The sequence below is a fragment of the Calypte anna genome, chromosome Z, assembly GCF_003957555.1.
Source record: "Calypte anna isolate BGI_N300 chromosome Z, bCalAnn1_v1.p, whole genome shotgun sequence".
NCBI lineage: Eukaryota > Metazoa > Chordata > Aves > Apodiformes > Trochilidae > Calypte > Calypte anna.
In genome coordinates, this window is record NC_044274.1 from 47,200,155 (window position 1) to 47,213,846 (window position 13,692).

At 42.4% G+C, this 13,692-nt stretch overlaps 1 protein-coding gene across 1 annotated transcript in view; it reads right to left on the bottom strand.

Annotated features, from left to right (window-relative positions):
- Positions 1-11,640, bottom strand: part of ARHGEF28 (Rho guanine nucleotide exchange factor 28) — a 127,446-nt gene extending 115,806 nt beyond the window's left edge. The window contains 2 exon segments of the mRNA XM_030467965.1: positions 3,619-3,662; positions 11,589-11,640. Coding sequence (XP_030323825.1) covers positions 3,619-3,651 — 33 coding nt within the window. The 5' untranslated portion in view covers positions 3,652-3,662; positions 11,589-11,640.
- Between the last annotated feature and the right edge of the window lie 2,052 nt (positions 11,641-13,692).

Sequence of the window (13,692 nt, forward strand, 5' to 3'; positions counted from 1 at the left end):
ACGCATGTGCTTAAAATATTTAATTTTCTGTTACATTATCAATTATTTTTTTAAACTGTGACATTTATGTGTGTTGTAACTAATTATAATTGTATTGATGCAGAAAAAAACCTACTTATAAAGAGAAATGAATCAAAATTACACATTTTTGAAGTTGTATAATTTAATAGAGTATTTTAAAATCATATTTCACACAAATTATATTGCCCAGAAAGGTTCTTGAGCTTTGTGAATGTATTCCCCCTTATATAGCAAAACAAAACAACAAAAAAAAACCAACAAACCCCAGAGATCACTCAGTCATCCAGGTTATGCATACTGGTTTGGACATGCAACAAAATTCAGTACTGACAAAACATGACAATTTGAAGTGCCCCCTTCGGCTGTGTAATAGCTGCTCACATGCAGCAAGTCAACAGTGTACCCTGCATATTATCTTTTAAGATGTGTACTATAAGCAGCTAATTCTCAGATAATCTGACATGCAGTACAAATCTCTCAGATAAATATTCCTAGAATAAAGAAGAGTACAAAATCCAGTTGATACAGATTTTAAGGATGTTTAAATACAGCCTGAAAAGCCTCCTAATTTTGGACCCAGCATATAGTGTAGGTTTTCTTCATTGAGAGAGAGATCTACTTTCTTAGAGGCTGGAAATAAGAGATTACTTCCTACCTTCTGATCTCTTCCACTTTTTCTGCTGAAAGGAATGTGTTACGGCTGTACACCAATATTTTTATAGTTGCATGTCAACAGTACACAATTGCTACGACCTGGTACTGTGTAGTTACATGGTGCCCTTTAAAAAAGTCTGGAAGACATCAGAGAAATACCTGGATTCACTGCAATACAAGTCTATGTGATGTTCTCTGCCCTTGCTTATGGATGAAGATTCAACAGATTTTAGGCAAACTCAGCTAGCCAGAAAACAGCTTAATGGAAACTGAGAAACTGAACAATCAGAAAGGACTTTCATGTCTAATTTAAATGTTGACTTGACTGTGATCTCCAGTCACATCCTGGAAATAAAGCAGGAGCAGTTGGAAGATATTTCCATAACTGAGCAAATAATTGGACCCAACAAAGACCAAAAAAAAGCTTTTATTCAAGGACTTTTTCAAGATAGGAAGAACCCTCTGATACTCCCAAATACACAGATTCACATGAGGAACATTACTGTGACAAGCAAGGCTGTGAAGCTGCAGCAGTTTCAGACACTAACTCACCAGAGGAACTGCATCAACCTCAGATGGGAAGTATGAGGTCTGCCAAGACCTCCTCAAGTTTCAGATGAAGGTTAAGAGACAACTTTGCATCCTCCTCAGTTACCTGAGGCTGTTCCTAGAGCCCCTCCCCATTTGCTCCAGAAGACCTGGAAGCTTTACATAACCTTGTTCACACATACACACACACACACACACACACACACACACTACTACACAAAATATAGGAGGCTGTTAAAAAAATATTATAGTCCCAGTTTTGGGGAAACTCACCACAGGTGTACCTGCTCCAAACCTCTAGAAGTCCATATTTCACCACTTTTCTTGGGCTTATTGGAACACTGGAGACCTAGAGGAAACCACCTCCACCTCCTCCCCCCACAAGAAAACAACTGGTGGCTGCCTAAAGGCAAATCCAAACCACTCTCATTGGGTTTTCAGTAAGTTAGGAGACTCTGGGATTTACCCACCTAGGCTGGAGAGAGGCTGCAGACAACAACTAGCAAGTTACCAAAGCTCAGGGCTGGTGCAGGCTCTCAATTTAGGATGAATGTTCCCAAATAAATTGTATGCATCACTCTACAAATAAGCAATACACCCAAAGCCCTCTCCGACTCCACCTGATGAGTTCCCTGGTTCAAAACAGATGTATCACTATTAGTCCCCAAATACAAAGATTTTCATCACTCTATTTTAAACTGGATTAAGTAGCAAGTGAGAAAAATAAATCTCTTCATGTAATAACTGAATTGTCCTCAATATAAACTGACATCTCACAGTATTATGATGGTCACAGATTTATACAGATTCCACAAGCTTATGTGTGGCTCTTAGGGCTGTAATCAAAATATTAAACAGAACCAGCCTTATGCATGATCCTTCATGGACTATAGACCTGATGGAGCAGGTCCAGAGGAGGGCCATGAGAATTATCAGGGGGCTGGAACACCTCTGCTACAAAGACAGACTGAAGGTCCTGGGGTTGTTCAGCCTGGAGAAAAGAAAGCTCTGGGGAGACATACTAGCAGCCTTCCAGTATCTGAAGGGGCCCTACAGGAAGGCTGGAGATGGACTGTTTGCAAGGGTCTGTAGTGACAGGATGAGTGGGAATGATTTTAAATTAGAGAAGAAATTAGATTTAGATTGGATCTTAGGAAAACGTTCTTCACCATAGGGCAGTGTTAAAATGGAAGAGGTTGCCAGGGAGGCTATATCCCTGGAGATACTCAAGGTGAGGGTTGTCGAGGCTCTGAGCAACCTGATCTCCTGTTTACTGCAGGAGAGTGGATTAGATGGCCTTCCCTTGCAAGGGTTCTGTACCAGATCCCTCTGATACAGTGACCTATGATAAATCCATGTGGAATTTTATCCATTAGTACCATGTCCTTGATTATTCATCTCTGTCAAAGTTTAAAAACCTTGCACCACATAATCAATATAACATGAGGTGGCCTCATAAATCCCCAGCCCACTTCCTCCCATTGCCTTTAAAGATATTCCACCTAATTTTTTCAAGCCTGACATTTCCACTCTCAAGCTGACAAATGCAATGAAAACTGGTGCTGGCGCAGTAGCAATCCTTTATGTTCCTGCAGTGCTCTGGGGTACAGGGTGTTTGTACTCCTCCACCTCCAGCTCATCACAATAAGCAGAGAATTGTTTTGCTTCTATCTTTGCTTTGTCTTCTTACCACCCTTTTGGAACACATTCACAGCCTTCCAACTACCATCCTAGACACAAACCTACCTCTGCTACTACCATTCTCACTGCAAACCACAGCAGAACAAGCCAGCCATGGTTTGTTAATAATAATTACTAGATTGCCCAAGTTTTAATCCTCGTGCTAACAGCACCAAGTAAATAATATTTATCAAATGCCTGTTCTCACACCTCTTACTATCTAGTTTTGAACTCTCAGTTCACCTATTTTAAGCAATCACTTCAGGTTTTACAGAAAATAATCCATTTAATTACAACCTTTAACTTACTCCCTTTTTGACATAGCATAACATTTCCTGCTTCAAGAAAGTGCAGGGAATAGTAACTTCAAATATTTAGAGAAAAAAACAGCCATAAATTGTGGGGGGGGGGGGAAAGAGTGAGTGGTATCTCTTCACAGAAAGTAACTCTCCTTTAGAAAACTGCAGTTGCGACTACTGAAAGGAGAAAAAAATCATAAGGGAGAAATAATTTTAAACTTATTTCAGACAACTGAGCCACAGTACTGAAAAACCATCATCCCTACACGCGCCTCCATCAGACAGCAACATTCAACAGCCTGCAGCCTCAGACAACCAGAGAATAGTTTTTGGTTTCATTCACCCTGCTTTTGAAAGAGCTGTTACCCAAATGAAAGAGACTCTCCGGGCGGAAGCCTGGTGTAGCAGAACTTACATAAAGAGGTACTTCATGGCAGCTCAACTCCATTGTCACAGCACCTAGAAACAGAATAAACCAGTAGAATTATTACACTGATCAGGGGGCATTCATGTCTACAAACAAGTCAACATTTTCTTAAATTAGGGAGGAAAAAAAGATACTAAGTTTACCAGCTATTCAGTTGCCCCAGATTTCCCCAGAATGAGTAAAGGTTGGTGTGACAATGCTCGTATGAGCCTGGAGGAGGAGTGGCTGGTCTTAGTTCACATGCTGTGTGCTTTTCACACAATAGATCTAGTAAATAAAAAAGGTCATGCTGAGCCCAGCCGCTGAAATATTTGTAGTTGCAGCTAATGAATTAGTGGGAATTGCAGCATTTCTTATCTCTAGAGGAAAAAAAATGAAGTTGACCCCAAGATGTAGCTGTAGCAACTTTTACTCCACACCATTATTGCAAGTGTCTGGTGCTGGTTTTTTAGCAGCTGAGATATCTCAAAGGCAGGCTGACTTAACTACCTTTAACAGCAAGCTACTGATACAAGTTGTCACCAGGAAGTCTATAATTACAGTCATCATAGCAATTCTGATTACTATTATTCTACTTCAAACTCACTACATCATCAAAATTCATACTCTAAAAACAATATTCCTATCAAACGAGAAAAGTATACCAGAAGCAACTCTGCATCTTTAAAACAGCAAGGTGGACCAAACAACTACACAGAAGTCGTCTTCTACTTGCTGAAATATTGTGCAAAAAAAGAGGTTCATATCTTCACTCAGATATGGCCTTGTTTTTACAGCTGAGCAGTTTCTTAGAACAACAGTTGTGCAGCTCATTGCCTGTTGAAGCTTAGGTAGAGCCTACTCTGAGTCAGGTGGGATTTGAAAAGTTCCCTGTCTACAACCTGCATAAACTAAATGTACAGCTTCAATCAAAACCAAAAACCCACCACCCCTGTACACGCTTCTAAACCACAAGTTTGTTAATGCACACCTCCTGGTGCCCATCTATTCATCTACATTTGTAAGTACCTATATTCTTGAGGTTTGACTGCAGTATAGTTTCAAAAGAGAAGGCAAAATCACTGACTACAGATATTCAGGAAAAAAAGAAAAAACAAAACAAACAAAAAACCTCCAACCAAACAAGAAACAAAATAATAAAACAAACCAAAACAAATCAAAACCAAACTTTTGTATTGTAAGACAAAGGTATTAAAAAAGGTATTAAAACAAACACTAATCCAGCCAGATTAGTAAGAAGTGACTTGGATAGAGGGGTTTCTTATTTTCTGCAGGGGAAGGTGGTACCTCACAAATGACACAAAGGCATCTCACTTTGACAAAGCTCTGCAGTCTCCAGCAACAGCATCCTGAAGCCAATGTTAAAAGCAGCAGCATGGGAAGTGCTATTCTGCTTATACAGAAGAATATAGGGTTATAAGTGAAATTAAGAAATCGTGACGTTAATTCCACTTGGCATACTTCAAGATAGAGCTTTTCACAAGTGTCACCTTACAGAACAGATGAAGGACATTAACTTCTGTCCCAGACCTGTCACCAACTCACAATTACTGCCACACATAGATAGCATATTTACAGGGCATCACTTCATGGCTGACTGCCAGCCAGCTGTTTTACACCACGGTTCTATTCTGCTGTGTAAAAGCCCTTCACCTGCAATAGTTCTCCCTCTTTAAAGGAAAACATCCAAACCCCGCCATCTTCTCTGCAAAATACATTCAGATCATTATGCCAACAGTGTAAGACCTACTCTTGGTCACTTCTGTTTTATGACTGTATTGACATCCAGAGCCCCAAGGGACATATCAACATCTTCCTGCTCTGCAAGGATGAGAAAGGCAGGTGTCTGGCCTACTAATCTGTTATACTGCAAATGTGAACAAGGTGGCATAACCTAGCCCTTCCTTAGGGTATTACCATTGCACTACCAGTACCATAAACTTCTTTTGTACTGGATAACACAAACATAACTCACTGGAGAGATGATGCCATCTTGACTCCAGTTTCCTCCACGCTTTGCTTGTGTCACACTATGGATCCCCTGGGAGTTTACACGTTCAGAAATACTACGCTCAATACGATAACCTGAGGATTTAGCTTATCCTCAAACAGTATTTTTGACATGTGCTCCCCTAACAAACCAGGATCTAAAATGGTGTTTCCTGAAAACAAAGGGGTACCTAATGGTACTCCTGCCTCTTGCAGAAGAGTGAAGGTCACTAAGCAGCACTAAGCAGCTCCCTCTCATTAAGCAGCTCCTTCTATTTATCTCACGTTCTCAAGAGTGATGGTTGAAAAAAAAAATTCATTAATTGTTCATGTCTTTCCTTCATCTGGGGCTTATAGTAACTCAGCTGAGCTGCTGGGAGTGGCTGGGAGGGGCAGGAACAAGAAGAGGATACACACAGGGAGGAAATACTCAGCTCTGCTACGAAGCAAGCTCTTGTGCAACCTCCATTACAAAGCCAGGCACTGGAGGAGACACTATCACCCTACTCATCTCCTCTGTATGGCAAGGAGCTGTTCAGCTCCCCAAAAAATCAGAGTCCCCAGTGCCCATGAGGTGCCACGGCTCCCAAGTCCTGAGGATCAGTCCAGGACCAGGTGGCCAAGAAGGCCAATGGCATCCTGGCCTGTATCAGGAACAGCGTGGCCAGCAGGTCCAAGGAAGTGATTCTGCCCCTGTAACTCAGCGCTGGTGAGGCCACACCTCGAGTACTGTGTCCAGTTCTGGGCCCCTCAGTTCAGGAAGGATATCGAGGTCCTGGAGCGGGTCCAAAGGAGGGCAACCAGTCTGGTGAAGGGACTCAAGCACAGACCCTATGAGGAGAGGCTGAGGGAGCTGGGGCTGTTCAGCCTGAAGAAGAGGAGGCTCAGCGGAGACCTCATCACTCTCTACAACTCCCTGAAAGGAGGGTGTAGCCAGGTGGGGGTTGGTTTTTTTTTCCCAGGCAACTCTCAGCAAAACAAGAGGGCATGGTCTTAAGTTGTGCCAGGGGAAGTTTAGGTTAGATATTAGAAAGAATTTCTTTACGGAGAGGGTGATCAAGCATTGGAATGGGCTGCCCAGGGAAGTAGTGGATTCTCCGTCCCTGGGGATATTTAAAAAGAGACTGGATGTGGCACTTGGTGCCACAGTCTAGCAACCGCAATGCTGGCTCAAGGGTTGGACTTGATGATCTCTGAGGTCCCTTCCAACCCAGCCAATTCTATGATTCTATGCTCCACACAGAGAAGGGGCTGCTGAGCTGCCCAGCATCAACACCTGATCTCTCCCACTGACATCTGTGCCTCTGACACAGAAACCAGCAGGACGGGCACCGAACAGGCAAACAGGTCATGTTTCAGGCACTGCCCACAAATACTGAGCTCAAGCCAACATCAGCAGTAGTAGGATTCACCTATACATAGAAAGAAACCCTCCTCAGCATCCACTTTAGCAGTAAATTTAACAGATTAATTTATTGTGATGTGCTAGAAACTGGAGAGATTTGCAGCGTGTGTTTCAGTAGAGCTGAAAGGTAGAGCTAAAGGTAGAAAAAGAGCAAAAATTTTTGAAAATAATTTTATGTAACTAACTTTTTCAATCTACAATCTCCCCCTAAACCTCGTGTCAAACATTATTGCTGGTCTCCAGGCCAGCTCAAGTTATTGAAATGAAAATCAACAAGTAGTTTGGGTTTCTACATGAGATATTTCAATAATCCCTCTAACACTTCTCACTTTGTATATTTTTATTGGCTGCCAATTATTTGACTCTCATAGATCAAATTTATTTCAACATTACACATGTTAGCATTTTATAGACTAGTTTACCCAATTACCAAGACACATTAAAAGGACCACATAAGGAAATAAATCAGTGGAAAATAAAACACTAGGTAGATGGAAGTTTTATGGAATTTTTAATGGAGAAGACTTCAGTTTTCAAGTATTTTTACTTTGTACGCACTGAAGAAATTGCATAAGGGAAATCATTATCTGAATCTCAGGCATTTCAACTGGTTTGCAAGGTGACCCTTCAGCCAACACTGTAACTGCTATTTTGATGTCCTAGCACGTACTGTATAATTTCAGCATTTTCCTAAACACAAAAGGACACTTCCTGATTCAGACTACTTCCTGATTCAGACTTAAAACTCAGAACTCAACTTTCTCCTCCTTCCTGTCAGTAAAAGATGTACCTGTGGGAGAAAGACATAGAGAAGCTCAAGATAGGACTCTCTGGCTCTGATGCCGCTCTGTGACCCAGCAGCCACTGGTTGGGACTTGACTTTTGACTTAACTCAGAGTTAAAGGTTGACTTAACTGCAGCTGTACCCAGTTTCCAAGGCTCCTTAAGCAGCAGCAGAGCAGCCTGTGCAACTGAGCTCTCTTCCATTTCTTGACTATGTAACATGTCACCATAATCAGTATTTTATTTTTCTAACCATGCAATAGTCTGTGGTGGGTAGGTGGGTCTGTAGGTGGGTAGGTGCTACCTGATGGGACGGCCTCTAAGATGGGTACAAATTACGGCACATACTGTGTTTATGTTTCTCAAATCTAAATACTCCTCAAAAACAGCGAGAATCCAGTGTGGTGCCCACAGACCAGCCAGTTTCCATTAATAATGTTCATCCCACTACTTTCTCTCAACAAGCACAACTCAACCAAAGTGTATTTTTTTAATTTATAGCTTCTGCTGAGTTATGTTACATGTGTATACCCTAAGGCTTGCCCACAGCTTCCCAGGCACCAGGAACAGCAGTGCACAGACAACAGGTCTATGTGATAGGAAATGTTCTTTAACATGGAGATCCTTGCTCTGGACATGATTAAAAGAGTTTGGAGGAATTTAATGAAAGGAAAAAATAGAATGCTGACATTACGCACCCAATAAACACTAAATTCCCAAAGTCAGAGTTTTACACATTTACAGCCTAGATTTTTAACACAATCTTTTGTTTTAACAATTGGTTCTCCTGATCATCTAAAGCATGGGATATGGGAAGGGTACAAAGTTTCGTTTCATTCAAAGTTTGGTTTAATTTCATAGCCTGAGCTAGCAGTTTCTAAAGCATACTCTTTCACTGCCTTCTAACAGTATTCAAACCAGGAGGTAAAACAAACCCTTGCCTATTAAATTTATAATGAAGTGGCTTGCACAAGTGTTGATTACTTTACAAGTGAACAGAAAAAAATGCAGCTAAATGCCTTTTAAAAGAGCTCTTTCTAACAAATTGAGACACAAAGAAACTTAAATCTTCCTCAAAAAAAAAAAAAAAAGAAAAAATCCCCCTATCCAAGGCTATCATATTTCTTTAATTCATTAAAGTCACAGCCATTTTGTGCTCCTTAACATGGAAAAATATTTGAGTCTTCATAAAAGGGTCACATTTTTTAACCTTTTAAAAATAGATTTTTACGTAAAAATACTAAAACAACTCTAGAAAAATGCCTCTTAGACAGAAGCCTGTTCCTAATGTCAGCAAAATGCATTCTTTATGCATTCCCGTATTAACATCATTAATATAACATTTTCGTTTCAGCTAAAAATAAAACGGGGCTCTACGTTTTAGAAATGTGAAATGAGGGTTATAAATTACTGAAAGACAAAAAATGTAACCAATAAATATGTAGCCAATAAAGCAAAATAAAATCTGGACATGTGTCTCACCTCCCTTACTGCCCATTTTGACAGTGATAATAGCTTTCCAATGATTAATTTTTCATTGACTTTTATAATTTACTGCTCCCTAGTTTGAGCACTTTGAAGCCATGAGACCAAAGGAAAAGCAAAAATCCTGAATGACTTCATACAGCACCATTGTACTGTTTACTGACAAGGTAGCAAAGAAGTGGACCAGAAATGTTTGGTTCTACAAATGCACTTCATTCATCCTGCAGGGTTCTCTATAATGCTTCAAGATTTCTCAGGCTTGGCCATCCACCAGACTGCTGTAACTATTGAACAACATTTGGTATATTTGGGATATACCTTGTTTTTAATGATGCTTTTGCAATTTGCATTACACTTGCATGAACAGCTAGAATAGCACAACAGAACTACAGCCTTTAAGAGCAAGAAATACATTTTAGATACCAAAACTCATGAGATATAATTCTCATATTTATAAAAGTGGCTTACATTGAGGATGACTTCTCCACCTCACAGTCCTCTTCTTATCATTAATGCAGAGTGTTTTAACGATGCTAAGGCTGAAATATACAACTCACGCTTTGAAAACTGTAAACTAGTCAATAGAAAAACCTGTAAATTTTTGAAAATGCTGTAAATCTTGAAGAACTGCAGGAAACAAGATTGACAAAAATTCTACAAATATTCCAGAGGCAGGGAGTGAGAAGATGCAACAGATGCAGTAATATTCAAATGCAGAGACAGAGAGAGAGAGGGAGAGGAGCAAATTAAGACTTCTGTAGCTTCAGTACCTGGGCACAAACATGCAAGATGACATAAATTCTCCTTTCTCTTCTAAGTAGCACCCTAGAAGTGAAACGACTTACTTGTAGAAGGTGCAGAGAATGTGCATTTCTGCTCTGAGATTACTGCACCTCCCATCTATAAACGGGACACCGAGTTGTGCAGGTGACAACTAACTGATATGTGGCCACTCAGTGAGCTGGTTTCTGGCTAGCAAAGCCAAATATTGGAACTGAATCTTCTGAATCATTGAACTAGTCACACGCTAACCTTCCTATGCCCTGGTGCAAGTTCTAGTTTAAGGTGTTTTATTTTGGCCAAAAAGATGCCAGACCCCATACCCCTCTGAAACAGCCCAAAAAGGAACTATTCTCAAAGAAACTTCTCCTGAGTAACAGCAGCATCTTCTGATCCAGATGAGGAATACTCCTCCCTGATCTTACACAACAAAGTGCCTACAGAAATGTCGAATTTACAAGTCCCCTGAGAAGGCCAACTTGATTTCCTGGTAGATAAGTATTAAGATACACACACATGATCACTTTCTTTGTTGCCCTAGATATTGAAACACCTCTTTGGAAAAATAAAAGCATGCACTTAACCTAAAATTTTCACCGTTCATCTTTTAGGAAAGATTTTACCCTATCAGTTTTTCATACTGAAGTCAAAGAATACAGCGCATTTTCTGTCTGTGTGGGAAAATGCCTCTTATTCAAATGCCCCCTGAAATTCTATTTTCACAAAATGTGGTACAAAGCAAATTATCTCTGCAACAGAAAAAACATGTGTAATCTCTTAGGCTTCCTATCATATTCATGTGCCTTATAGTGACATAGTACACCAGTCTTTAAATAGGACCAAATACAGAGGCAGGAGTATAGCCACCAAAAAAAAAAAAAAAAAAAAAAATTTAGAGCCCTTTCTTCTGTGTAAGAACCAAAGAACTTGAGAACACTAATCTATAAGATGCACACAGCAGTGTCCCAGCAACATGCTACTAAAAACTGCTTCAAAGGTTGCTTCTCATAATTTTACCCTTAGAAAGTTTTTTATTTCCTTTCCATTTTTCACTTGTTAAAGAAGCTAAAGTAATCCAAAAAGTCCTTTTGCTCCAGCTAAGAAAGGCCAGCACTTCCTAAATACCTTGTCTACTTATGGACAAGAACTGAAAAAAACCAAACACGAGCAGCTCTCGAAGCAAAATAATGAAAACAAGAAGAAACACACACAAAAAACACCACGCATAACATACATGTAGGGAAAAAGTCCTGCTTCTCCTCACTTTTGGGACCTTGGACGGTAACTGAGAGCCCACGGGCAGCGTTTTCCCCTGCTCACAGCCGTCAGAACTCCGCCAGCGCCTCACTCCCCGGGGCTCGACGTGCGACCCGGGGACGGTACCGGGCGACCCGCAGCCCGGCACCCAACGCCGCCGCCCCGGCGCTCACCCTCCCGCCCCTTGGGGCCGGGACTGTCGGGCAGCAGGTGCCGTCGGGCAGACCCCCCCCCGTCCCCACCACAGCGGCCGCTTTACCTATGCGGGGCGTCCCGGTAGAGGCTCTGCCGATGCCGCCGCCCGCTCTGCCAGGGAGGGAGGCGGCGCTGCCGCCGGGACCGCGCCTGCGGAAGGCTGGCGGGATGCACTCGGCCCCGCGGAGACACCGCCCCCCCCTGGGCCCCGGCAGCCCGCGGGGCCAGGGAAAAAAGCGATGCTGCGATGGCCCCGGTCAGGGGGAGGGTGGTGCTCGGCTCTCGGGGAGCAGCCGCCGAGCCAGCCCCCCCCACCGGCAGCGGGAGGCAGGGTTGTTCGACGGGGAGAGTAGGAGAAAAGGGGGGCGGGACCCCTGGGATCAGCCCCGACTGCGCCCCGGAGCCTGGAGGGGGAGCGGCAGCCCCAGCGCGGTTCGGAGGGGAGCGCTGCCCTCTCCCAGCCGGAGCGGCTGCAGGCACCGGAGCGGGAGCGGCGGAGGGGAGAGCTCTCGGTATCCCCGCACGGCAACCGGAGCCCTCCCATCTTCCCTCCCCGTCGGGCCGCGGCGACGGAGCCTTCATCAAGAGGCTGCCCACGGAATGTTGATGACACTGCTGCCCTGTCCCTCCAGGTGTGTTTCATGCGGCAGATCCCGACAGCCCACACCGTGTCTTGGCTTTTCAAACTGCTGCAACGACACAATATGCAACTGCAGCTATTCTTCAGCCTTTTCCGACAACCTATTACACTTGTAAAACAGTAGAGCCCTGGAGATGTGCTGAGGGGTAGGGACCCACCAAGCCCCATCTCACTGACCTGTAACTTAATTCCTGCCCCGCAGATGGACAGCTCACTCCCTCTATAAACCCCTGTGTTTTATCCCAGTGCTATGGGACAAAAAGATGTTTACCCAGGTGCCGTAAGTAATACATGAAAGAATTTGTGTTTTACTGTGAAGGTGTTTCCTTAGTGCCCCAAATATCTGGGAAAGCAGGAAAACAAAGGTGAATAGAGGACGAGAAAACATAAAGAGAGCTGGATGTGTTCATCCCAGAATTAAAGCTTATCATAGCTTGTAAGAGCTATGTAATGTATATATGTATTATGTAAGCTAATTAAAGCCTCAGTAAAGTCAAAGTGATAGTTTATTGAGCAATGCTACTAGTTTAAAAATTGCTAAGCCTATAATAAAAGAATTTATCCAAGAACTCAAGGAGTGTTTCTGAGATGAAAGCATGCTCTATTACCATACTTCTTCTCCATCCTGTACTCCTTTTCCATACCCATAAGGACACTTACAGTTCCAGAGTTTTAACCTGAAAACCACTTTACAGTGACACTAGTGACCTCGTTAATTTTAATAACCTGTTTTGACAGTTAAAAAAAAAGCATATGTAGGAAACAGCAACACCACTCAGACCAACATTTTCCTTAGCTGTTACTCAAAGCCCATCTGTCACATGTTCAACTAACAGAAAAGCTATAGCCAAGCTGGTAAATAGCACTGAAAGCTCCTCATGAAGACAAGAGCACAAGATCACAACCTGACCTACATTGCATAGTAAAAAATTCAAGTTTCTTAGTTACTGCCTTCTTACCAGATGTTCTTAATGCAATTAACCCCCCTAGTTTATTTATCTTACCCCACCTAAACCCATCGTGATTTCAAGAGCATTTTTAGAAAGCAATTCTAATGGACTGCTGCAACAGAGCACGGGTCATGAAGCTACCTCCCTGCATGAGAGAAAGAAGCCAGTAAATCCCCATCACCACTCCTTATGTTTCAGCAAGATTTTCATGGCTTTACACGGTGTGTCCATCTTTAACAACCTGAAACTTTTCATTGGTGTGCTCTGCGTGGCTTTTCACAAAGGCAGCTACCTGTAGAGTACAAAGGTGCAGGGACTCCCTCTGTTGTACTTGTTAGAACCAATCTGCAACTTGAGATTGTAAAGGTAATGCACCAGCTGGCTATGGTTCAATCAGGGCTTTGGAAAGTTAAATTGGCAACCACCTTACAGTACTTTTCCTCCACATGCAGCCCCCTGGAAGCGTATACAAGGATTGCTTTACTTCATTTGCTACATTCACTGACTACTGAATATAGCAAGCTACCCCACTGCATATTATCCATGAGGAAAAGACAAGCATAAATGCATCTGCAGCA